Below are 26,109 nucleotides of genomic sequence, written 5' to 3' on the forward strand. Positions count from 1 at the left end.
GCCATTGATGCAGCTCCTCAAAAAAATACTTACATGCCTCCTGCGGGCGGGCGCTGTCCTCGGCGCCGGGGTACAGGCTGAGGCAGCCAGTTACTACTCCTCACTGAGCTTACAGTCTAAGGGTGGGTAACTCACTGGTCGAGTAAAAACAAATCCAGTCCGCGCAGACAGTGTTAAAACTACGGAGGAGAGGAAACAGGTATGATGGGGATATGACAGAAAGTGATGTGGGAGCGGTCTAATTTGGCCTGACCGGGTGGGCCTTGCTGAAGAGACACCTAGGTTACCAGAAGGAGCTAATTATTACAGCACAACTAGGAGGAGGGCACACCAGACCAGGGGACAGCTGGAACAAAGGCCTCAACAGGAACTAACCGGGCCACCAGGAGGCCACACCCAGTGAGGAGGGCAAATAGTCCAATACTCATGTGACTGGAGCAGCAGGAGCTCTCAATCACAAGGGCCTCCCGGGCTCCGATCAGGAGTTCTGACTCCATTTCAGTGCAATGGGAAGCCACTGGAGGAGGGTTTACAAAGAGGAATAACATAATCTGCTTTGTGTTTTTAAAAGAGGGTTCTGGCCGCTGTGTGGGCAATGGGTTGCAGAGGGAGTGCGTGAGGAGGCTACTGCAATAACCCTGGCAAGGGAAGGAGATAAGTAGTCAGATTTGAGGAATATTTTAGGTTAGCTAATGGGACAGACATTGGGGACGAGGGTTGGAACAGCAAAAGATGAAAGCAAGGATGATTCCTAGGTTTTTAGCTGGAACCATGGGAAATGAATATTTCTGCCTTAGCTCCCTCATTTCTTCTCCAGTTGGGACAGCTAGAATTAGAACCTGACCTTCTACTTCCTAATCCAGAAGTCTTTTAATTAAGAGTATTAAACTGAGATTTCCAGATTAAGCAATCTCCAGTTTTTCTATTTTGCTATTACTAATTATTCACACAACTCCAAATAATTTCAAGTGTACATAAAAAAACAAAAGCATATATGAACCTACATGCGATAGAATTTCATAGAACACACACACCCATTAAAAACATGTTAAAACTATCCCAGTAAGGTCATGTTTAAGTTAATAGTATCAATGTGAGTGTCCTGGTTGACGATGTGCAAGATATTTTCGTTGCGGGGAGGCAAGCTGAGTGAAAGGTACCTGAGAACTCTCTGTACTACCTCTGCAACTTCTTGTCTTACATGATTTCAAAGTAAAAAGTTACTTAAAAAAATAAAAATCTTGTCCCAGGACACCGCACCAGTGGGAAACAGCCAATATCTGAGCCTAGATCAACTGATTTCTCATTCTTTCAAGTATACCATAATTTTTATTCAAATCTTCTTTAAATTAAAAGGACCTTAATAAAGAAAACAAAACAAAACACCACATCTGATTGGCCCCTGTCTTCTTTACAGCACCTGTTTTTGTTTTTATCTGTGTTTTTGTTTACTTTCTAGAGAATCTGCCTTTTTGCCCCTTTTGAAGGCGGTAAGCATCTGTGGTTTTGTTTACTTCTACCCTCAAGAACACAGTCAGCATGCAGTCAGCAACCTTAGAGCCAAAAGCTGCATTTGGCTGGTTCTGCGAGTCTATAGTAGGTGTGAAACATTGTTCTAAAAACAATTAAAATGTCTAGTTTATGTCTGTTTTCATTTCCCAAGTGAATTGAAAAATATAAATGATTTAAACCATTTGTCAAATGAATCAGAATGGAGCTTACCAAATTCGAACGGCCCAGAGTGCGGAAAAACAGTCCCCTTGGGGAGGGTGGGTCTATCTCATTTATCCAGGGTCACTGCTCTCCCAAGAACTATCGACAATGCCAAACGACCGAGAGCTGTGTCCCCATCCACAGGCACACCACAGCACCTATAAGGTGCATTGCATTTGCCTGCCAAGAGTTACAGGGTTTCTGTTTGCTTATCTGTTTTGTTAGGGAGTAGAGGAAGGACAGGAGGAAGGAAGATACAGATTAGGGGTGGTGGCACTGTGTGAACAAGGCTCTCAGGAGCCTGGAGGCAAGAAGACCCTGAACAGCATCGAAGACCAGGTTGAGCTAGTTCCCTCTCACAAAGGCAACTGCAGGCTTGAGCTTCATGCCATGCAGAGTCACAGTCAGATACCACCTGGGACGCGGGATTCGCAGTTTCTCCCCAAAGCCTATCACTATCAGGCCTGACAGCACCAACCTGAAGCCAACTTTCTTAAGTCAAAATGAGAAGCAGAATGGAAGTCTGTATCTCAGCTAAAATCCGGGGAAATCTGGAAGGTATGGGGCAGCTGAAGTCAGCCCCAGAGGACGGCAGATGGAGTGATGTTCTCTCTCCCTAGACCAGTTTCCTCACATTCAAAGCTCGCTTCCTTACCCTCTCAACCCAAACCACTGCGTAGACATGAAGATCGTCCATCAGCTCATCTCTCTCTTACCTGTCTCTCTCTCCTTTTCTAAACACATCAATTCTTCATTTGAGCCAAACAATCTATTTGCTGTCCTTCCCCTCACAGAACCCACTCATTCAAGGACCTGCTTTGTGAAAAGGGCAGGTACATAATTCAGAAAACAAAGTGACACTGACAACATTACTAAAGGCAGGAGGAGGAGCTGGATTTATTGGGGAAAAAGTCATTCCATTTGCACCATTAGGGTTTAATGTTCCAGCAAAGCATCTTGGGAAGATATCTGGGAAGAAGTACTCAGTATCTACTCTGTATGGACTGGCTTCTTCCCTAGAAGACTGCCCTTCCCTAGAAGACTTCCCTAGAAGACTACCCTTTTTAGGACTCAGAGTCACCCTACAAGCATCCCCTGCTTTACCGCTCTTCCCCACCGAGATGACTCCTTCATGCTTCGTGCTCTGGTGAAACTCCATTCACTGGTATTTCTCTGCAGGCCACTGTTAAATATTAGAAATTCACTTGCATGTCACCCATCTCTTGCCATAAAGACTACAAACTCCTTGAAGGACAAGGGCTCTACCTTCTATTTCTGATGTAATCACTTTGATGCCTTTTACAGCCCACAGCACTCTGTGAACACTCAAAATGTGTTGTTACGGAACGCCTTAGGGGATTGAGAAACCTCATACAGCCACATTTCTGAATAATAGACAGAAATAGTACAATGGCTATCTAGGGGAATGGGAAGAAATTTCTTACCCTTACTTGGCATTACCTGTCAGGAGGTTGAGTTTCAATGGTAAATGATTTCCTTCAAAGGAGGTGAAAACAAAGACAAGATAGGGGGTTGTACAAAGTACACAAAATACCTAATGGATGAGAACAAAAGCCAAATGCTCATGATGGCAAACCTTGCTTAACTCTTTTTGTGGTTAGTACTCAAATGCTAACATTATCTCATCACCCCAATACTTAAACATTTTGAGACTAAACCATGAGTAAGTATATGGGATAAGCTGAAATTAAATCCTCGTGTGAGTGTGCAGAGTACAAAGGAGTTTTATCTGTTTGGTTTACCTAATTCTTTTTTCCCTTTAGTACAATTTTAGAAATGAAAGAAAAGGTTCAATGGCCCTGGTATGACAAATGTCTTCTGGCAAAATTTAATTCAAAAGAAATGGCAGAGATAATAACATACTTTCACAGGAAAAGTTTGCCCTGAAGAAAGGCCTCTCCACTTTTGACTCTCAAAACAATTTTAGAACTAAGCATTAGCTTTAATCCAGCACTCTGGTAAGCACCAAGAAAAGAAAGGTAAACAAAACTGATTCCTGCCATGCAAAGCTATTTTCCGGCCTTTCTAACTCTTTATACGAAGCGTGGGGCAGACCTTCTCTGTACAGGCCCAGAGAGGAAATAGTTTTTGGACTTTGTGAGCCATAAAGTCTCTATTGCAACTACTGAACTCTGCCGGTATAGCGTGAAAGCAGACACAGAGAACACATAAACAAATAAGCTTGGCTGTGTTCCAATAACTTTATTTCTCGACATAAAAATTTGAATCTCATATAATTTTCACATGTTATGAAATACTCTTCTTTGGCCTTGTTTTTGTTCCAACCCTTTAAACAGGTAAATTCTTAGCTCACAGGCCACACAAAAACAGGTAGTGGACCCGATATAGATCACAGGGACTTGGCCATAGTTTGCCAACCCCCTGCTTTATACCAAAGGCAAGGTGGCAGAGAAAGGCCAAAATTAGCTTGGAAACTTCAGCTTGCCTCTAAAAGGAGAAGACTGTTGGGGAAGGAAAGAGGAAGGGAAGAGAAGGTGAACAGAGCAGGAAGAAGGGACACCATGAGAAATAAGGAAACTGCAGCCTGACGCAAGAGAAACCCAAGCAAAAGTGAAAGCCTGAGTGGTGTGGGGGAGGGGTGAAAATAAAAAGAAGCAGGAGGCCAAGTTTCTAGGGCATCTGAGGGAAATGAAGGGGCGAAAGGGAAGTCAGCTAGCCAGTGGCCCAGGGGAGGGGCTGTAGATTAAAACTGTAAGAAAGTTGAACATCATAAAAATGCTGATTAATGCAGGAGCCCAGAATTTAAGTACCAAGGCTACTGTGTGTACAAAACTATTCTCTTGGTGGGCAAGAGCAATTCTGTTGTTACAAGTCTGTTGGGGTATGTGCCTGTTGGAGAGGGTGATTTTCATTTTGCTTTTCTTTTATGCAGTGTTCCTAGGAATATCAGTTCAAAGGGGCCAATCGTGAAAGCCTTAAATCTTCAGTCTTAGAATTTCTCTCATCTTCAAAATGATTTGGCCCTGGGCAGAGACGAGCCTCAAGGGTTCTGACTGCTGTATCCACTCCTATACCGAACCTGTACCTCCATGAGTGGAATTTGCACCAGCAAGGAGGTAAAGAACACCCTCCCACATGAGAGGTCATTATTACAACAGTTAATAATAATACTGATAAAATGGTCTGATAACCAGACAGGTTAAAAATTGCACTCTGTTTTAAGTTTGGTGAGATGAATGGGTAAAGGCTGGCACCCAGCAAATATTAAATAGCAACCTCTAAGAAATGCCAAAGAATCAGTGTTAAGGAGGATCAAGAACCAGAGAGTTATTATCTGCTGACTATCCAGGAAAGCTGAGAAATAAATTTTTTTAAAAAGCGATAATAGTGTTATGGGCTGAACTGTGCCTCCCCAAAAGTCCTATGTTGAAGCCCTAATCCCCAATACCTAGGTATGCAACTGTATTTGGAGTCTTTAAAGAAGTAATTAAGTTAAAATGAGGCCATTATTAGGCTGGCCCTAATCCAATATGACTGGTACCCTTATAAGAGGAGGCTATTAGGACACATGGAGAAACACCAGGGATGCTCGCACACAGAGTACAGGACCATGTGAAGAGGCAGCACGAGGGCCACCATCTGCAAGCCAGTGGGGCCTCAGAAGAAACCAAACCTGCCGACATCTTGGTGTCGGACTTCCAGCCTCTGGGACTATGAGAAAATAATTTTGGTTGTTTAAGCCACCTGGTCTGGATATTTTATTATGACAACCCGAGCAGGCTAATATAAACAGTTATGACGTGTGGACATTAAGAGGAAAGGGAGGGAGCAAATAAGGCCACCACAGATTCATCCACTCAACCAACATGTATTGGCCCCAGATCCAGATGTCTGGCAATGTGCTAGGTTCTGGGTCTACAGGGATGAAAAGCTAAGTTCTTGCCTTCAATGAACTCACAGTCTACTTGAGGACAAAATTCTAACACAGTATGGCTGTGCCATAAGACAAATATTCCCCTGGTGCTTTGGAAACACAGAAGAGGGGTTTCTCAGCCAGCCATGAAAGGGGTGCACAAAGCTTCAAGAAAGATGTGATGTGATGTCTGGGCTAAGTGCTTTCAAAAGACCAAATCAATCAAACAATCAAACAAACAAACAAAAAAACACCACCTTCTTCTGATTATTTGAATAGGACTATATTTTTGAGCTGGAGAAAATAAATATCATTGAAGAAGAGGATGTTTGTTGTGAGCGATGTGAGGCTTTCTTCTGGCCATGCTGAGCTAAGGTAGAGGACTGAAGGGCCGCTGTCCATCTGGGCTGGAGAGAGCGATTTAGAAGCAGCTCGCACTGAGGTGGTCATCCAGCCAGGGCGCAGACGGGCTCTGCCCTCGGAGAACAGTGCCAGGGAGAAAAGAAGAATTTAACAGAACTCCAGAGAAGACAAGCATTGAAGAGGCAAGCAGAGTTAAGAAGCTGAGAAAGAGAAGATGGAGGGGCAGGAGAAAAAACAGGGAAGGGGGCAACATCAAGAATGAAAGGGAGTAGCCCCCCACATCACATGCTGCCAAGACAGCAAGTGGCAACCGAAAAATGCCACTGGACTTAACCAAAGGTCACTGATGGCCTCTGTGAAAACAGCTGTGAGGAGCAGCAAATGACCACAGCTTGAGAAGTGGATCACTGTGTTCAAATGGGAGGACATTCATGAAAACCCAAGGAAATAAAAGCTGCCTGAGTCATCTTCTGAGATCGGTAGGAGGGGGAGAGTCAGACGACACAGAGGCAGTGGCAGCGATAATGGTGGGGGGCTCTCATTTTGCTCTTCCAGTCTTAACTGGGAGCAGCCTGAACACAGAGTGGGAAGGACAGAAGTGAGGCAACGGAGAAAAATGGCATTTATTTATTTTTATTATTCGTTTTAGAGAGAAAAAGCATGAGCGGGGGCGGGGGTGGGGGGGGGAGGGAAAGGGAGAGAAGCAGATACCCTGCTAAGCACAGAGCCTGTCCAGGGGCTCCATCTCACAACCCTGAGATCATGACCTGAGCCAAAACCAAGAGCCAGACACTTAACCGGAAAAAATGGCATTTACTGACTACATGAAAGATACCACCTACATTCACACAGCACTTCATGTTTGAGAGATTCATCCGTATATCCTCTCGGTTAGCCTCAACAACTACTCTTAGAGCAGAGCAGCTATTTTACAACATGAAGAAATTAAAATTTAGAGGAAAATAACCGGGGCGCCTGAGTGGCACAGTGGTTAAGCATCTGCCTTCGGCTCAGGGCGTGATCCCGGTGTTCTGGGATCGAGCCCCACGTCAGGCTCCTCTGCTATGAGCCTGCTTCTTCCTCTCCCACTCCCCCTGCTTGTGTTCCCTCTCTCGCTGGCCGTCTCTATCTCTATCTAATAAATAAAATCATTAAAAAAAAAAAAAAAGAGGAAAATAACCAAAATAATCTGCCTGAACATCACACGGCAGATAAAGGACTGCATCCTGAGCTGGGACCCAACACCTCCACATGCCAACCCGGCACTTCCACGCAATGAAGCGCTTGGGGCTCTGAGCTGGGCCTCAGCTTCCTCCTACGGCAAGTGAGAGTAAGGACAGCCTGTACCTCACACTGTTGACAAAGGTAAAGCACTTAAAGGGGCTGGCTCACTGTAAGTGCTCAATGAATGTGAATCACTATTAGCTTATACTCAAGGAGCCTAACGTGTACACAACCATACACACTGGGTATCCGTTCTTGGTGCCTATGAATAGCTGTCCAAACCAGAAATCTAGATATCATGCTAGAATCCTTCTTCTCCCTTGGCCACAGCTCAATCAAGCGATGAGTCTTTTTAAGCCCGTGTTTCTCAACCTTCGTGTCATCATTATCTCCTCACAACTTTTCAGACAGGTTTTCTCTAATTGTATCCCTCCCCTGAAATTTCCATAGCATGGATAACTGCTTATCTGTTTATATCCTGTGGCCCTTTTGAATCTTAATATCTGACGTTTTTTTACACCATGCCCCACAACCACTTTTTGCCCCATTGGGACCATACACCCCCCAGGCAGGAGACATCTAATAATCCATCCTCCTAAATCTCTCTAAACCCATTCCCCTCTTCTCTATCCTCAATGCGAGTGCCTTGTCCTCACAATTTTTCATCTAGATTGTTCCAACAGCTTCCGAACTGGGCTCCCTGCCCCTATTTCGGCCCGCTTCCCATCCATATGCCACCGGAGGAGGCTTTCTAAAAGCAAGTCTGTTCATGACCATCCCTTTCTCAAATGTCCTCAGTTGTGCTCCATCACAGATTGGACCTTTATACTGCACTCAAGGCCTCTGCTGAGCAGTCCTGGGCCTGAACCCCCAGCCTTGGCTGCTGCCACGCCACCCCACCCCCAGGTGCTAGCTGCATACACCTACAGCCATCGCCTCCATGCCTTGGCACTTTGTTACCTCTGCTTAGGATGCCCTTCCCGTCTGCCTTTCTAGCGAACTCCTACTTACCCTTCAACACTCAAACACAAGGTACGGTACACATACTCTCTAAAGCCTTCCCCAATCCCATCTTACCACAGGTTGGGTGGAGCTGCCCTGTCCCTTGTACATACCTCTTTGTCACAACTCTTTAGTTACCTCTAATGATAATAATGACAACAACTAACATTCCCTGAATGTTTAATAGATGCCAGGTTCTATTCTAAGCACTTTACATGTATCATCTCATTTATTTGGAGCAACTTGAGGGCCAGGATTATATTTTATTAATTGCCATACCTAACTCCCATCAAACAGAAATTCAGCAAATGCTTGCTGAAATAATGCAGGAGGCAAAGTTTTAGAATTCCTCCTACCTGCTCTTTCCCCTGACTTACACAGCCCCTCCTACAACGGTTTATGGTGTTTACTCTGGTAATAAGGAGAGGGATGAGATATGATTATTCCACCGAAGGTTTTAACAGTTTCTTTGAAATACACTCCATGATTTAGTGAAAAAAGTCATTAGGAGTGTCTTTCCAAGTGCAAGGGGGAAAAAATCTAATCTACTATCCAGAAGACTCACATATTTACAAATCTAGTCAATTTGAGGGATATAAATAGATCTTAAAATGCCACAGGCAAAGGCTTAATCACCTATAGTGGAACAGCTTGGGAATAACAAAGAAGAGGAAAGATTTAGAAACATAATATTTAAAAGCATACAAACAGGAGACTTAGGAAAAAATCAGGTTATATAATATCCCAGTGAAACACTTTGAAATAGGATACTAATAGAAAGATAAACAGAAAAATACTTCAAACAACAGAGTGAAAAATATTCCTCATAGTTCTTTAAGAGTAATTGGAGAAGGTCATTTAAGTCCAATCCACCCCACCCCCACCCTGCTAACTGAAACGAAACAACTAGGGGCTAGCCTTAATGATTTGAAAAGACTACTTCAAGTTGATTCAGAAAGTTTTACTCTCAAAGGAAACTATGTGTGTGTCTGTGTCTGTGTGTGTCTGTGTGTGTGTGTTCTTTACACACACACACACACATACAATCTTCTGAACTTTATTCTTTATTTGGTATCACATTAGAAAGTCCAGATTTAAGAGTTGGTATCAAGTAAATAATAACTTTCTGGAAAAGACCGGAGTTCAGAAAAGACAGAGCTTCTAAAACAATGTCCTAGGGTAAAAACCCAAATACGGCATTTCACTCCTCATTCGTTATAAACTGTGGTTATCTCTGGGCAATAAGATTACGGGTGACTTCCATTTTCTTGGTATCTTTCCAGAGCCTTTCTTAACAACAAATATGTGCTGCTTTTATATTTGGGAGGAAAAAGAGCTGTTTTCACTTTTTAAAACATATGTTTTGTTAAACTAGTAAGAACAATTGTTATTAATTCACAAATCACTTTCATGTATGACAGCTAAGTTTCCATTTATGATAACAAATATATGTACTTTAAATCACTATATCTGATCAGTGCCATAAGGCCCCAAGATGATTTGACATACTTCCCAAGATAATGTGAGGTCTCTATGTCATCTGTATGAATCTGGGCTCTGGGACAGCTTAACCAAAGAATACAGCGAGTTAACACTATGCCAGTGTCTGGGCCCAGGCCTTAAGAAACTAGCAGCTTCTACTTCCTGCGTCTTGAAACTCAGCCACCATGCTGTAAGGAAACCCCAGCCACCTGCAGAAAGGCCTATGTGGAGAGGAACCAACAAGCAGTACCAATTTACCAGAAATATGAATGACACGTCTGGGACGTGGCTCCTCCAGCCCCAGTTAAGCCACCCCTACCGTCACTAGCTACAGCAGAAATAAGCTGCCTCCTTCTGAGCCCTGCCCAAATTGTACATTCATGTAAAAATAAACAACTGTTATTTTAAGCCACTAAGTTTTGGAGTAGCTTGTTACACAACAACAGATAACTAGAATACCATAGTATATTTTGTTTGCCTCTGCTTTTCCCCAATTATAATTTAAACTCCTTGAGGGTACAATTCCATCTTTACGTTCATCTTCATAGCCCTGCGTTCACTCACTCTATAAGCACGTGAGGACTAGTGGATATCTAGCACTATGCTAGCTAGGTGCTACAGGTACAGACGTAAAAACAGTCTCTGCCTTAGAGATGATCACAGTCTATTTTCAGAGACAGACAGATAAACAAACAAACAAACAACAATAGACAATGACCACCATAATCCCACAGCTTTGGCAGAACAGCCAGCAATGGCAGACGATCAATAAATGCTGGCTAAATGAATGAATAAATCGGGTTCTCAGAACTACTTTGGGAATTATATACTATCATCCTTTTACAGATGAGGTGTACCGATTAGCGATGTATTACTGCTGAGCTCTACATTCACCCTCTTTGCCCTGCTTTGTGACACTGGGGCTGGACCCTGTGAACATTTCTCCTTTGCCAGATGGTGCAGTGTTCGTTTTCATCAAAAGAGGGCACTGGAAGGACACCGAAAGGCCATAGCAGAGGAAGGGGCTTTTCACTGTGTTTGGGATGCTTTATCCCCTCTAAAGTGTACTGCCAGTAGCAATTGGGAAACCCAAAGGTGCTTACTCTCCAGGGAATTTCCTACCACTCAGCAGACTGCTAAGGATCAACTCTGGTCCACCCACATGCTCTACCAAGATTCTCAACCCAGTGGGCTGTTATTACAGACCAGCTCCAGCCTGTACCCTCTGGCAAGTTCACTGGCCACCAGCAGTCACTTCATCTCCAAGGAGGACTGAAACTCAGTCTTGGGGGTGGGGAGGAGCCTCTTGCAAGCTCTTAGTGCTTTCATCCTGTACTCTCCTTCAGCCCTAGAAAAAGTAGACCTCTTTACCCCTTCATTAGTTAAGCACAATGAACCTTTTACTAGTTAATAATTCTTTATATTAAACTTTCCTTGTTCACATTACTGTGTGGTTTTTGTCTTCTGAATGGATCCTGCCTGGCACACGAAGAAATAAAAGGGCTCAAATACAAGGGGCCCAAAAAAGGACAATTGCCCACAGCACCAACAAAGGGCTGATTCATAATAAAAAGAAATTGAAAGGGAAGAGATAAAGACTCACAAACAAAAACTGCCATGTCAATCTCATTCAGAAACTTTATTTTGTCTAATCACATCTCTTAGAAAATATTTTTTATCTTCTTTGGTGTTTTTTTAACCTCTAACTTGGTAAACTATTTTTAAAAACACAATGAAAATGTTGGCTACGTGTGAGACCCAAGGGAAGAAAGGGTCAGCAAATAAAGAAGCTGTAGCAAGCCCAGGTCAGGTGCTCTGAGACACGTGACACTGAACAGACCCAAGAACTGATATTAGGGACACGGAAGAGCGTCGCAATTAATAGTATGGACTGGAGGACCAGACTGCCAGTGTTCAAATCTCAGCTCTGCGATAACCAAGTTATGTGACCTTGGGCAATTCGTCTAATACCTTCATTTGTAAAATGCAAATGATAGTAATAGTACAACCTCAAAGGTCTATGAGGATAAAGTGAGTTTATGTATGTAAAGCCCTGAGGCCAGAACCCAATCCAAATTCTCTTTCTACCCAACTCCTGACTTCAACATTCTTTTATCTGTTTTTCCCCCCAATATCTTGTGATTTTGGAAAGGTTTCAGAAGACCTATCTTGCTCTAAAAACTGCTCTCCTCTAATTTTCCTACCACCTCTGGCCTTTGACCTGGGCCTTGCTGTACTAAGATGTGGAACATTCTCCTTCTTTAAAGGGCTATCATTTTTTCCCAGGCCCACAAGTGTGGAACCTGTTCAATATAAAAAGAATGGGTGTGATATAGTATAGTGGCCATCTTTTAATCAGCTTTCACCTCTGCCTTTTAGATCTGTCCCTTCCCCACTCCAGGGACTCTGGTGTCCTAAAGGAAGGGCTCATGACTTAACCTAAGCCAGTCAGATACTGAATCTTGAGAGAAGGCACAGTGGAGGAACTCAGCTGGAGATGGTCATCAATGGCCAAAGGGCCCCAGAGTTGCCTCATTCCTCCCTTACTGAGCCCTGACATTTTAGCAATTCCTTCGAGGTTGTGAACAACCCAGTATACGTTAGAGAAATTCCTATTTTTGCTTATGTTGACAAGAAGTCTACTGCTTGAACCAAAGAGCCCATATACCCGCTGTTAGACTTACTTACATCTTTGAGTTTCCTCACCTGTACACTGGGAGTCTCTGAGGTCCCTTCCGCCTCTAACCTTCTACAGTTCTAACAACAGGGCAGGTCCCAGCAGATGTGCTCTGCTGGCTCTGCAAATCTCCATAACAACTTGGTCATTACCACTCAGCACTCATACACCTCGTACACAAATGGTGGAACTGAGAGATGCTTTAAAAGTCTTATATTTAGGTTATGAAACCACAAAGCTCTCCTTTGCCACTTATTACATCTCAGCAGTATTATTTTGGTAACAGCGTCACCACCCTCTCTGCTGTGGTGCTGAGCATAAATAGAACATGAACATTTCCAGGAATTGTCAACTTGGCACTTCTTACAAGGAGTTAAGATTTCTTTTATAACATTAACAAAAATAAAGCCTAGGACTAAACTTCTTTTAGAGGTCACATTTCCTTCTCAATTAAAATTTACTGTTTGGAAAAGTACAATATACCCTTTTTTTTCTCTGGGGAAAAAGCCCTCCAAAGAATCATATACATATACTCCTTGCTGTTCAAACTGAAGAACAAGTATAAACACAGCTGCCTATTAAAATTAAGCAAAGGCAAACATTCCTGCAGCTAGCTACAACAACAGCCTACAAGTTTGAACTACACCCATAAAAAGAGAAAGCTACCTTGCTAAGCGTACGGTTAAACTCTTACGGTTGTGCCACCAGAAGAGCTGGTTATTCGAACTGATGGCTTTCAGCTTTCAATAGCAAGATTTAAGAGCTGCAAAAGTGGAACCTGATTCCAGTACGAGGAGAGCCAGTGCGCTATCTTCTAATCACAGCCAAGAAGACTTAGGCTTTTTCTACGCTCAAGGTCGCAAGTTGGAATAGGAGCAGCCCAAAGGCTCTGTTCCTTGACCCCCCACATGGCCTCACATTCAACCTTGCCCCCCAAAAAGAGAATTAAAAAAAAGAGATGGGGGAGAGAGAGATACCAACCAGAACTTAGTCTTCTGACAACAGGCAGGAAAGAGACAGAGAAGCCTCTTGGGCTGCATGTCTGGAGTGACTGGAGTAGCGGAGGGAAGACGACTGGGGGCTGGTAAATGATGGGTTCCGGAGCAGCCATGGGTTGTCAGAGTAGGAGGGAGAGAAAAGCACATCTTGAAAATGTGTTTTCATAGGCTATGAATTAGTGGGCTTTGAAGGACCTGAATTCCAAATTTGACTCTACTGGGTTGAATGACCCTGAACAAGTGACTGAACATCTCTGTGCCTCCATTTTCCCATCTGTGTAGTAACAGTAATAAGACCACCTGTCTCACCGAGTTAGTGCCAGGATTAAGTGAATTAAAAAATGAAGACCTGGACCAGTACCTGGCACAAAGTGAAGCCACCAATAAATACTAGTATAGTTATTTTATTGGCTAAGCCATTCCCAGTCTTCCTAACTTTGTCTCTCTTCTCCTCTCACCCATCCTCAAGCCATCTTCAGCTCACTTTGTATCTGAGGGCAGCATCCAACTCATTCTCTACTGGCAAGTTCTGTCTTCATTTGGACAACTTGATCTACAGAGCACAAAGTATTCCCGATGGTTTGTAATTACCTAACAATGTGAATAGGCAATGAAAATAATTCCCCCGAATCCAAATTTATCTGCTAATTCAAAACGCTCCAATCAATGTTGTTCTGTGTACATCGAGCCCATATAGCCCCACAGAGCTCTAATGGATTTTAGTATTGGTAGCAGAATCATACCTGTGTGGGGTCTGGGGTTCTCGAACATTCTTGAGCAATAACGTTCAAGAAATTCAAAGAATTAAAAACACTTGTGATTACAGAATCAAAACAAAACTACATATCCTTCTGTATCTCCATTCCTACCACCTTTCCACCTCACCTCACCAGAAAACAAGAACAACTCTTCAAGCAAGTACACAACTTTGGGAAGCTCATACTTGGGGAGCAACAAGTGACAAAGGAGCCATACGCCTAATCAGCTGGTCAGATTTCAAGTTTCTCAACTGGGGCTGCACTTTAAAATAACTTCATGAGGTGTTTGTGCATGTCCCTGTGCTTGCACGTGTGCACATGTGTGTGTATGTGTGATTGTACGTGTGTGTGTCTTAATATCACTGCCCAGATCACACCTCCACATATTTTGGCATGAATTGGCCTGTGTTGAAGTCTAGGGATCAGCAGGTTTTTTTAAAGCCAGGGTTGAGAAACACTAAGCGAAATCAACCACAAGAGTCAATAGGGTGATTGATGGAGCCAAGTGGCCCATACACCCACGGGAGGGAGAAAAAAGTCACAGTGAGAATTTCTAAGAGAAAAGAACACTAAATCCATTTTTTAAAAGTGAAATGGAGGTATCCCTGCTGGGGAGAGGCCTGTCACATGGTTTGCTATTCCTAGAAAGAGCTACAATTAGCTGCCAACAGATGCATTATTTCATCAGTCCCATAAATACTTGATAAAAGTCTTCCGCTCTTCCTTTATGTCAGCCTTGCAGAAGCAGGGGGGGAATCTTCTGATAAAATGCAGTAGTAAACTATCAAAATTTCCTTTTAAATGATTAAAATTAGCATTAAAACAAATAAAATATTTTAGCAAAATCTCATCCCAGTATACCTCTAAAAGCCCTTGAAAATTTTCCTCTTATACAAAAAAAGCATTAGTACAATTTTTTAAAAGCTTCTTTCAATTATTAACACCACAGCATAATATAATTCCATTTCAAACCCAGTGGGAGGTCAAGATTGCATAGCAGAAAAAATCCTAAATCAAGAGTTGGAAGGCCTGGATTCTAGTTCAGCAATAAATTACATTAACTAGCTATGTAATCATGGGCAAGTTGACTTAATCTCCATGGGCCTCAGCTTTTTCAGAGAAAAATTAGATGATCTGTGAGTCTCTCGTGGCCTAAAATTCTGGGATACCAGAATATGTCTCCATCTTGCTGACTCTGAACATGTTTATAATTTAGAAAATGTAAAATTAAGTCATTCTGGCAATCCTATTAATAAATTTAACCAATTCCCAGCCACTATGCATAATCTGAAGGACCAAACAATAAAGACTTTGAATTTGGCACTTTTTCTATCTGAACTAGAGCTGGAGCCTTCCTTCCCCAACTATGCAACCAGGGATGGCTTCTGCCCCAAACTCCCTTCTTTTTAAATGAGAAAATGCATGAAAACCATCTTTACAATTTTTGCCACATCTTCATATCATTATTTTCAAAGAATTTTTCTTTATGTGACTCATTTTTACTTAAATAAAAGCAATGTATTTTTAAAAGTAACTTCATAAATAGAAAAGTTTTACTTGCCATAAATGGAAGGAAACCATTAGACTAATGCAACAGAAAGAAGGCAACACAACTCAATTCCAGCTAAATACTGTTGCTCACAGAAGGCTTTAGGCATAAGGAACTTTTTTCTCTTTGTTAAAAAGAAAAACTGGCAAGTGTCAAGAGAGATGCTACAGCAAAGGGAGGCTTTCACCTGCATGTCATCACCACTGAAACAGAAAGAAAAAGAAAATGACTCTCTCACCATGTGATTCACTCCCATATCTGCATTTCATCTAAAATCATTTTAAAAGAACCACCCAAGATCACGGCTGTGCACACATCTCACATTTTGGGAAGCACAACAACAAGTGGTCGAGACTGGGCCTTTGCTGACTCTCAGTGTGACTCAGCTCTCTGTGAGGAAGGTTCTTATCCCAGACGGGCCTGGGCTCTAGCCACACTGTCACCGAAGGCTCCCCCCGGAGCTCCCATGCATCTGTGGTCCCCTCTGTCTGAAACATTCCTCCTCCAGGTATCCACTCTGCTGTAGGATTCAGGCGTCTGCCCCACGTCCTCGTGGCAGAGAGGCCTTCTCTGACCACCCTGCACCATGCGCGGAGCCCTTCCTCACCACCAGACACAGTTTTTCTTCGTAGCACTAGCATTCACTCATTCACTTACTGTCTTTCCCCATCAGACTATAGCATCCGGTAAACTCCAGAAGAGCAGGGGCTTTGTTTCCCACAACATCCTAGCACCTGATGTCAATACTCGGTATCTCTTCGGTGAATCGATGAATCCCCTCAGCTGACCCGGAGGTCCTTTGCATGTCTTCATTACCTCATGCCCGGTATCTGGTTGGTCCTCAGGCGGCGTAGGATGATCACACTGGGGCTCCCTGCAGACTCTGCCCTCACACAGGGACAGGTCTCGCCATGGACGCTGACCCACCACTCCCCCTTGAGTACACAGGATGCCACAGAGTGAGCTCTACCCAGCTGCAGTGGAAGTGCCTGCAGAGACCACAAACTACATAAACTGAGAGCAACATCGAACCTATTATATGCAGAGTAGGGCCAATTCATGGTATGACTGGAGAATCCCAGGCTAGAAATCTCTCCAGTAAACCTATTACAATGCCTCAGATTTTTGCCATTATTGCTCAGTAATTGCAGATGGAGCCAAGTATACATCTGAGAGCCAGAGTACATCTTGAGATAGTAGCTGATGGGCCTCTGCATGGTCACACAAGGCCAACTCCAAAAGGAACAGGCTGAGCCCTGGAGCCCTTGGATAGTGGGGAACCAGACCAGCCCTGCATCCTGCGCCAGTGAGGGCAGCCAGTGTCAGGGCACAGGGTCCGTGGTGAGGACCAGCTCAAGCACAAGCAAAGTTGACGCAAACAGCCATAGGAGGCTCAAGAGTTGAGGCATCTGGGGCGCCTGGGTGGCAGAGCGGTTAAAGCGTCTGCCTTCGGCTCAGGGCGTGATCCCGGCGTTACGGGATCGAGCTCCACATCAGGCTCCTCCGCTATGAGCCTGTTTCTTCCTCTCCCACTCCCCCTGCTTGTGTTCCCTCTCTCGCTGGCTGTCTCTATCTCTGTCGAATAAATAAATAAAATCTTTAAAAAAAAAAAAAAAGAATTGAGGCATCTGATGTTAACATATGAGGCACTGAGCTGTGTTCCAAGACATCTGTCCTTCATCCTTGCCAGTGGCTAAGAGGACGTAAAGCCAGAATCTAGCCTACAGAGAAGGGGGGAGGAAAAAAACCTCCCAAGCCTAACGTAAAACTGGTAAGTGAGAACCACAGCAGAGACCCAGTCCCACAAACAGGGCCAACACGGTGGAACAGGGAGTCCTGGGGCCCAGGAGTCACTCCCACCATGACTTAGGCTAAGTCCCACCAGCTGGTGAGACTGGGGCTGCCATAAACCTCTTTTCCAGATCTAGATTAGCTCAGGCACCAGGGAGACCCTGTCAGCAGATATGGCTCATGAACAGTAAAAAGCCAGGCAGGCAGGCACATGCTGCCTACACCCAGACTCAGCACTGTTCTCATCTCCTAAAAGACCAGACAGGAGCCCAGAGAGGACTGCCAGCTGATCTATTGTCTACTACGTGACCTTGGCCAACAAGGGACACACCATGAAGTATCCCTTCCACAGTGCCAACCTGATTTAAGTAATTTTTATTGCCAGAATTTCTCTTCTAAAATATAAGAGTCCTCACAGGGTGAGAAAAACACAAAATCAATTAAGCATTAACATCTTAGACTTTTTTTCCCAACATAAATAGGAAGACCCATCAGCTAGGTAGACTCTGAAAGAATCAAAGGTTTAAGCTGTTTTTTTATGTTTTAGGATTTGCTGGGAGTAGGGTTTAAGAGACCAGAGAGGATTAAGATACACCTGGATTCTTCTCTAATAAAAAGCAACTAACTAGGATCTATCACCAAATAGGGCCTGTTGAGGCAACTCAAAATTTACAAGTGAAACACAGAAAATAAACAAGCAAAGAGGAAACCAGGATTCTCTGAGAAGCCCAAAACAAGAACACTTTTTAATAAAATTAAATCAGCTCATTCTTGGAGAAGTTTCGGCCTTTTGGCCAAAGGGAAAGCCATTCCTGCCCATTGGTTCTCAGACCTCCCAAGAGGAGACCACCAAATCTATACAAATTAATTAATAATGACAATCAAAATGAGTAAAAGATCATACGAGGTTAATACATACACATAATATATAAGCACCACATCTTCCTACAGTTTAGTTCCTCGAACTTCAAAAATGCTTTCACAAAAATTTAAATGGATTTTTTAAAAGCTTATTAAAATTACTCTTACAACACTGGAGAAGCACGGGGTCCTGGGAAAAAGACCTCTGCGTCCATCTGCACTTTTTATAGGAATATTAAATTGAAGGCATCTCAACTCTGATACTCTCTCCAGGATTTTCAAAACAAACAAACAAACAAACACTTAGGTTTTCAATTAACTAAGTCCCAATGAATTTTAGAATTAAAATATCACCATCAACTTAATTAATTTAAACACTGAAAGTTTAAGGTCCCAAATAAGAGAAGGCTGTTAACTAAGAACTCCTTTAAAAATTATCATTTCCCAATTAATTAATTAAAATTAAATCTACCATTTCCTCCATCCCCTATTCTCCCATACACATTATAATATTTTTTATTTATATCTTTATCTTGCTAAAACTTATGGTATTGCAGATTTTCCATAAGTGGATTTTAAAAGTGATTTTTATGAGGGAAAAAACTACAAAGTGAAGAAGGGAATGATAAACGTCAAAGTCAGGATTTACCAATAAGTAGGGGTTGGGGCTGAGGTAGGCCTGGGGAGGAACACCCAGGGTCCTCAAAGGCAATGGTAATATATATTTTTTTTAAACTGAGTGATGGGGAGACAGGTGTTCCCTGCACCATTATTCTCCATACCTTACTTGTATTTTATAATCTTACTTAAAATACTCAATAATTAACAAAAGTTATTTTAAAAGTGAGTTTGTTATTATCATTGCAGAAGGTATATAGAAAACATATGTAAATCAAACTCTCTCTTCAAAACATTTGTAAATAGCTGTGTTACTCTGACGAAAAGTAAAACAAGTGTACTTAAAATTTGTATAGTAGCCAACCTATCTTTCCATTTGAACACACCCACAGAACTAACAAATTAATATTCTTCATGCAAACTCAATTTTTCTCACGTTACACTGTTTCATTCTGTTTACTTTTAAAAACAAACTAGTTTTTCCTCAACTTCTGTGTAACTTTCACCATTTGGTAAAAAAAAATCATAATTTTTTTTTCTTGTTCTCTGAATAAATCCGAAACCATGAAAATGGGGTCACACCTCTATAAACAACATACAACAGGACTAGTTACATCACCCAAAACGATTGTAAAATTAAATGAAATATTTTGGTAGTGACGGGGTTTCGGTTTGCTTGTTTTGTTGTTTCCAACTATCTGGTGCCAAGAGGAATCTCTAAGTCAAATACCAGGAAAAGACACTGGATACCCTAATACTTCTCTTAATGTGTCCCCAGTTCTATGTTATTTATTCTGCTTTCAGTAAAGTTGCAGAAATGTCTTAGATACTTTAGTTTGGATCTGTTCACACACCTGAAGTATTTAATTTTGTAAGGACACTCAAACTTGAGAATTCCTGGGGCCCTGAAAGGATGGCTACTTTCAGTATTTCAAAAACCCTAAAACACTTTTACCTGTAATTCGGCCATGCTAGGAAATGAAAATGAGTTTGCTTTTTCCACTGGGATTTAACCAAGCTTTCCTAAGTTAAGTGGTTATCTCATGCAGAGCAGATATTCAGACATAGGTCATTAATAAAAATAGAAGGATTCATCATGATTAGTTAGTACGTGTGGTCTGAAAAATCATTCAAAATATGAGGTCGGGGCGCCTGGGTGGCACAGCGGTTGGGCGTCTGCTTTCAGCTCAGGGCGTGATCCCGGCGCTACGGGATCGAGCCCCACGTCAGGCTCCTCCACTATGAGCCTGCTTCTTCCTCTCCCACTCCCCCTGCTTGTGTTCCCTCTCTCGCTGGCTGTCTCTATCTCTGTTAAATAAATAAATAAAATCTTTAAAAAAATATATATATATATGAGGTCCATGAAAAGGAAACCCAAAAACGAAAACAAAATATGAGGTCCATGGGACAAAAATAATAAAATTGGTCTTTTACTACTGGCATTTGTTTTTTAACCAGTTATGTTGGTATTTTTAAAACTGCAACAACAAAGTCTGAGGACCACTGTCTTGGAGGAGTTCTATCACAGCTTTCAAAAACTCCAGAGAATGTTGATTTCCTAACTGTTCAAAATTTGCAAGTCAACTTCCAGTTTTTTGTTTATTTATTTCTTTTTTAATTAATTTTATTTTATTTATAGATTTTTTTTTTTATTTTAATTTTTAACCAATTCAGCTCTCTGCTCCTCCAGCTTTGTAAAACAGTAAAAGTCATGGAGTTGTTAAGAGGAGAAGTGTTTCACATCACATCTTCTTCCTGCTACAAGCCAGGCTCCTAACACCGGAACTGCTTCTCTTCTCCATAGCTTCCAACTTTCTTTAAAATCAAAACGCGACCCTCCCCAAACTACTATTCTTATAACATTAAATGTTCTGGGTGTCTGAACAAAGCCAAACTAAAAAGACCAACTTCAAATCAATAACCTTTAAAAACTTACTTAACCAGCTTTCTAAATAATCCCCTTTGGCCATGCAGGATAGCCCAGGGAACAGGTGCAAGGCGTGCCTTCCTAGAGGCTGTCTCCTCCTTCATGAAGCTGACCTTTTCCAGCCAGCAGCTCTGGCACCCCACAAATCAGTTATCAGTAAGCCTAATGCCTGCTCTCCCATCTGCACTTTCCAAATGGCTCCCAATGCCAAGGGCTGAGATATGACCTGGCTCTCAGATGAGAACATGCCTCCCAAGTGACTTGCCAAGTTTCCCTGGAAGCATTTCTAAATGTATTCTCTGACCTCCCTCCTCACCCTCTCAATCACAGCTCATTCTTCCTTCCCTGCATTTCCTAATTCCACCTCCTCATCCTGTACGTCCAATACCATGTGCCTTCAGTCCAAACTCCTTACTCACTCCTAGCCTAAAACCCCAACTTCTCATCCAAAGGACACAGTTTCAACAAGTTTGCGGCTGGTTTGCAGTGATCTTTTTGAGGCCTACCTGCAGGCAGCTCCGTTATGGCTTCTTCCCTTGCCTTCTCCAGCTTCTCCCTAACCCAGGGAAATTCCTGCAGAGAATCTAGGAATGCATCAAATGCTTTAGGACCTCTGGAAGGCAGGATATCCAGCAGTAGCATTGTTTTCCGGAGGCCTGTGGCTTGAGCTTTGATTTCTTGAACATGGTTTTCTGTCAAGACCCCTTCCTGGTAAAGATACTGAAGAACCAGTCCCTCCACCAGTACCTCCGCACCCAGCTCCAGGCGAAGGGAGCGAAGCACTTGCTTGTCTCTAGCCTCCATTTCTCCCTGGGAAGAGACAAAATAGTAGCTCAGATTACAGGGAGCTGACCAAACCCCCTAAAACAGCACCGTGCATGCGGCCACAAGCTCCTTAAGGTCAGGTACAACTTTGAACCTTAGCAGAGTGCCAGGCCGTGGTGTTTAGTACACGGCTGTTAAACCAAAGCAAAGTAATTTTGAATGTTTCCGAACATACTGAACAACCGTGAATATGAATCATCTTTTCTATTTTTGTTTTCCACACAATGAATCCTAGCTCGATTCCTTGCTTGATAAAGAGATTTGGAAAAAAAAAAAAAAAAAACTGGGCCAGGGACCCTGCTTAAAAAGCAACTTTGATCTGAGAATTACAGAGCAGCATTTCATTTTAACATACTTAAAAAGAAACAGGGGCTTTATTTTAATATAGCCTTCATCAGATATACCCCAATACCAGAAAAACTGCCAATATGCATGCAGGTGCCTTTCTGACCATGGGCATTTGCTGAACCTGTGTAACAATGGGAATAGGCACCAGAAACCGGTAGGTACCAATAGGCTAAAGGTTCTTTTCCCCTAAGAGAAAAGCCCTATTCACCATTACCTCCAAGAAAAATATTTATTGTGTGTGCCTCTACAATAAACCTTATATATGGTCACAGACTCCACCCCTTCCCTGTAAGAATTCCGAATCTCTATCACAACACTGCCGGAACCACACATGTATGAGACATTTAGTGGGGATTTTTTTTTTCTTTACAAGAAAAAAATGTCCACACACCAGTCCTGGTCAGTAGCCACGCATGAATTCAAGGCCTGTTTTCAAGACCACTGCCCGAGTTTGAGGGCGCTTGTGTGGAGGCTACGAGAGTAAAGAAGCGATGGGGAGTGGCGAGGAGGCGGCAGATGGGGCTTCCAGGCACCCACAGAAAGTACGACCGGCCGGCGGCCCGACGCCACTCCTTCGAGCAGCCCTCGGTGACGTCCGGGAGGTGGCGGGTGAGGGGGACGGTGTGCACTTTTGGCTGCCGACTCCCATTCGGAACTTTTTACTCCCTGCCTCGCCAGCTTAAGTCCTGTTGTGTTACGAACACGAAGAACTATGAGGGGTTTTCGGGGCAAAATCTGACAAACTACAAAGTGGGTGCTGGGAACGATCTTCGGAGCGGACCGAAGGGGGAGAGCCCCTCCCCCCGGCAGCCCTACCACCACCCCAACCCCGGCCCGGCTCGGAAACGCCGCGAACAAGTAAGGGGGGGCGCGGGGGAGCCACGCAGGGCCCAGGCCGCAGACGCCACGGTGCGGGGCCTTCGAGAAAAAATGGATACGGGGTTTCTGGTTTCCTGTTACTTACGTCTGCAAACACGTATATTAAAAAAAAAAAAAAGAAAAGAAAAGAAAGAAAGAAACCGCAACCGGAATCCAGACTGTTAGGAAACCTGTACCATAAGCACCATCTTTGTTGAAGGCGAAAGCCCTGAACAGGAAGTGCTGTCGCCATCTTTGTTGAGGGCAAACACAGGAAGTGCTGTAGCCATCTTTATGGGGGGCCAAGTGTCGGACTGAAGCCTTTTCCGCCATGTTTGCTGTGGGTAAACAATATAGCGGCTTGAAGATGGAAAATAGTAGCATCACTTAGGGGGTTATCTAAGGAAAAAAGTACTTTAACACAGGAACTCCACCACAGTCTTGTACACAACTGACATAAAAAATAGTCAGGTGTCAAAAGTTACCTTATCAGCGAAGCCTTCCATGATCACTCTATTTAAAATTGCAACATTCATCTCCGGCACTCCCCCTCCCTTTTCCAACTTTGTTTTTATCTGTAGCACGTATCACCATCTTATTAAAACTTTTACTTAATTATCTGTCATCTGTTTCCCTCCACTAAAAGGTAGGGTCGTTTATATCATTATATATCACAGAATTCCTGTCCACAAAGAGATTACAAGTCAGTAAGCCGGGATACAGCTGCAGCAATCAGCTAGCTACTCCAGAAAGAAAAGGATTTGTCACGGGGAATTGGGGACATTCACAATCATTAGAAAGGCTGGAAGAGGCCTGGGCATCCGAGAATGACTCCCTAGACTGCCTAACTGACCACAATCGCGAAGGTGGATTTGGGATGACACCACTCCACGGTCCCCACCTCTTCTCAACACTGACGGATCAAGGCACTGGACATTGAAACACTGCTGCGGAAAAACCAAGGTCTCTACAGCTTTATCTGCCAGCAGCATCAAAACAGCACCTGCAAATCTTACTCTGATGTGTGCAGTTGGTGAAACCTGTTTCGCATGCAGACCATTTGCAGCAAGGGTGTCTGAGGCATGTAGCTTGGAGCTTTCCAGCTTCCGAAGGGCAGAAAGACATTCTAAAAAGCGAATGGCTGTTACTGGGGGGGGGGGGGGGAGGGGGGGTGTGACTCGCTGAGTTCACCACATTTTTCATTCGGAAGGCAAGACAAATGCTGATCCAAATGGAGAGAGAGATCAGAATATCAAATGGAGGGTCATTCCTGAATTCCTTTATGAAATGAGGCAATCAATAAACACCTTCATTGATTCACTTTTAAATCAATTGGGTGATAAATGCAGAAAGTCATATACCTGCTGAAAATCGGTTGACAGTAACAGGAAAAATACCTCAAATATCATTATTTCTATAAAGGTTTTCTCAAACAACACCTCTAGTGGAAGATGAAAATCTTTGTAAGCAAATCAATAGAAAGCAATTCTAAACGTCCCTCCTCAAAACCTTCTAATTTTTATAACCAGTTTAAAATGTTACTATAGCAATATACCATTTTATTATGCCAGTAGTGACAATTCTCTTACATGGGTGGCAGGTATTATTATTATTATCTTTTTTTTTTTAAGATTTTATTCATTTGACAGAGAGAGAGCACAAGCAGGGGGAGTGGCAGGCAGAAGGAGAAGCAGGTTCCCTGCTGAGCAGAGAGCCCATTGTGGGGCTTGATCCCAGGATCCTGGGATCATGACCTGAGCCAAAGGTAGACAGTAACCAAATGAGCCACCCAGGTGCCCCTATTATTAGCATTTTACATATGTGAAGACTGTGGAATCAAAGTGGACAAATGTCCTAGCCAAAATTTCACAGCTAATTTATGCAAAACCTGAATTCTAACCAAGTCCTTCCAATTTCAATGCCCTTTCCAATAAACAGTGTACCGCACAGCCATGTATGGTGAAGAGTCTGTTGTTCTAATGACAGCCAAAATATTGGCAAATCAGTCTGGTGCCACCTCACACTTGATACTCCTGAGTTCCTAGTATTCTTTTCACTCTCTTCCTCTTTTTTTCTTTTTTCTCCTCTGGAACTGCTTTCCTTTCCCGGGCAGGATTTATCTTTTGTATGTGGACAGGACATTCTCTGCCTTCATCCAGATAAACTGCACACCTCTTGCAATACTAGCAATAGCTGAGGTTACAGACTTTTGGGTGTAATTTTTCCAACTATAAACTTCGATCATTTTCAAACATATACTAAAGTTGAAACATATGGCACAAAGCACACCCATATAAAACTACCTAGCTTAAAATACTTCCTAATGACTTGTTCTATTTGGAAAGGCTTGAGATCTTCTGGAAACTAGAAGACTTTGATGATGATGTCTGGGGGAGGTGGGGAGCCAACCGTGAGTTCCATGAGGGTTCACAGAAGAGAAGAAAAGAGAGTAAGAGGCAGCAAGGGAAGAGCTAATACAGGAGCGGAGGGATATGGAGTCCAGATGGGGAGCTACCTAAGAGGTTGGCTATTAAGGATCTGACTTAAACCCATAAGGTGAAGCCCCTGATCATGAAATTCCTCTTCCTATGGCAAATTTAGATGAGCATTCATGCTGCCCCCTAAGCACCTAGGCTGGCTGATTGACTAGCCTACTGCCCTCAGTCAGCTCATTGCAGGATCACGACCCCACATTACCATACGATGATACTGCTGAGCAGTTTCACCCACATAAATAGCCAAGGCCAGCCGCCTGAAAAGTCAAACACAGATTGGAATCACTATCACAGAGGATTACTCCTCCGCTCTGTTTATTCCCTCTCTGAAGGCTGGAAATGTGCCCCCGCAGAAGGATTAAGCACCTGTTACCCAGTGGTAACAAATCTATTTTCAGGAAGGACAGATATTTTCCTTTTTCTCTTTCCCCTACCGTGTTTACTTGTATCAAGTTGTATACCTATTGTTAGTTTGCAAACTAAAGAGTCAAAAAGAACAAATTTAGTATTTTTCTGTCTTTCAATTGGTCTTGAGTTCTGCAAACTTCAAAACAAAAATCAAAGGAGTCAGGCATTTTCTGTTCTTCCTGTTTCATGAATGTGGAAATTCAGCCATGGGGAAAAACAGATTCTTTTCAAGCATACTTGAAACAGTTACAGAAATAGATCATGAATTAAGTTACAAAGAAACTTTGATAAATTCCAAAAAATCAATAGCATACAAT

General features: G+C 42.9%; 1 protein-coding gene across 5 annotated transcripts in view; it reads right to left on the reverse strand.

The window, feature by feature from the left end:
• Positions 1 to 23,150, reverse strand: part of CRADD (CASP2 and RIPK1 domain containing adaptor with death domain) — a 323,020-nt gene extending 299,870 nt beyond the window's left edge. For all 5 annotated transcript variants that reach the window (XR_007189707.2, XR_006409702.3, XR_006409701.3 and 2 more), the window contains exons 1-2: positions 22,996 to 23,150; positions 21,365 to 21,668 (exon numbers count right to left, since the gene is read on the reverse strand). Coding sequence is in view for 1 of the 5 variants with exons in the window: in XM_026499899.4 (XP_026355684.2) it covers positions 21,365 to 21,668; positions 22,996 to 23,142 (451 nt within the window). In the remaining 4 variants the exon portion in view is untranslated. The remainder of the gene's footprint in view (positions 1 to 21,364; positions 21,669 to 22,995) is intronic.
• Positions 23,151 to 26,109: the final 2,959 nt, after the last annotated feature.

Source organism: Ursus arctos, unplaced genomic scaffold (genome assembly GCF_023065955.2).
Source record: "Ursus arctos isolate Adak ecotype North America unplaced genomic scaffold, UrsArc2.0 scaffold_21, whole genome shotgun sequence".
Classification (NCBI taxonomy): Eukaryota; Metazoa; Chordata; class Mammalia; order Carnivora; family Ursidae; genus Ursus; species Ursus arctos.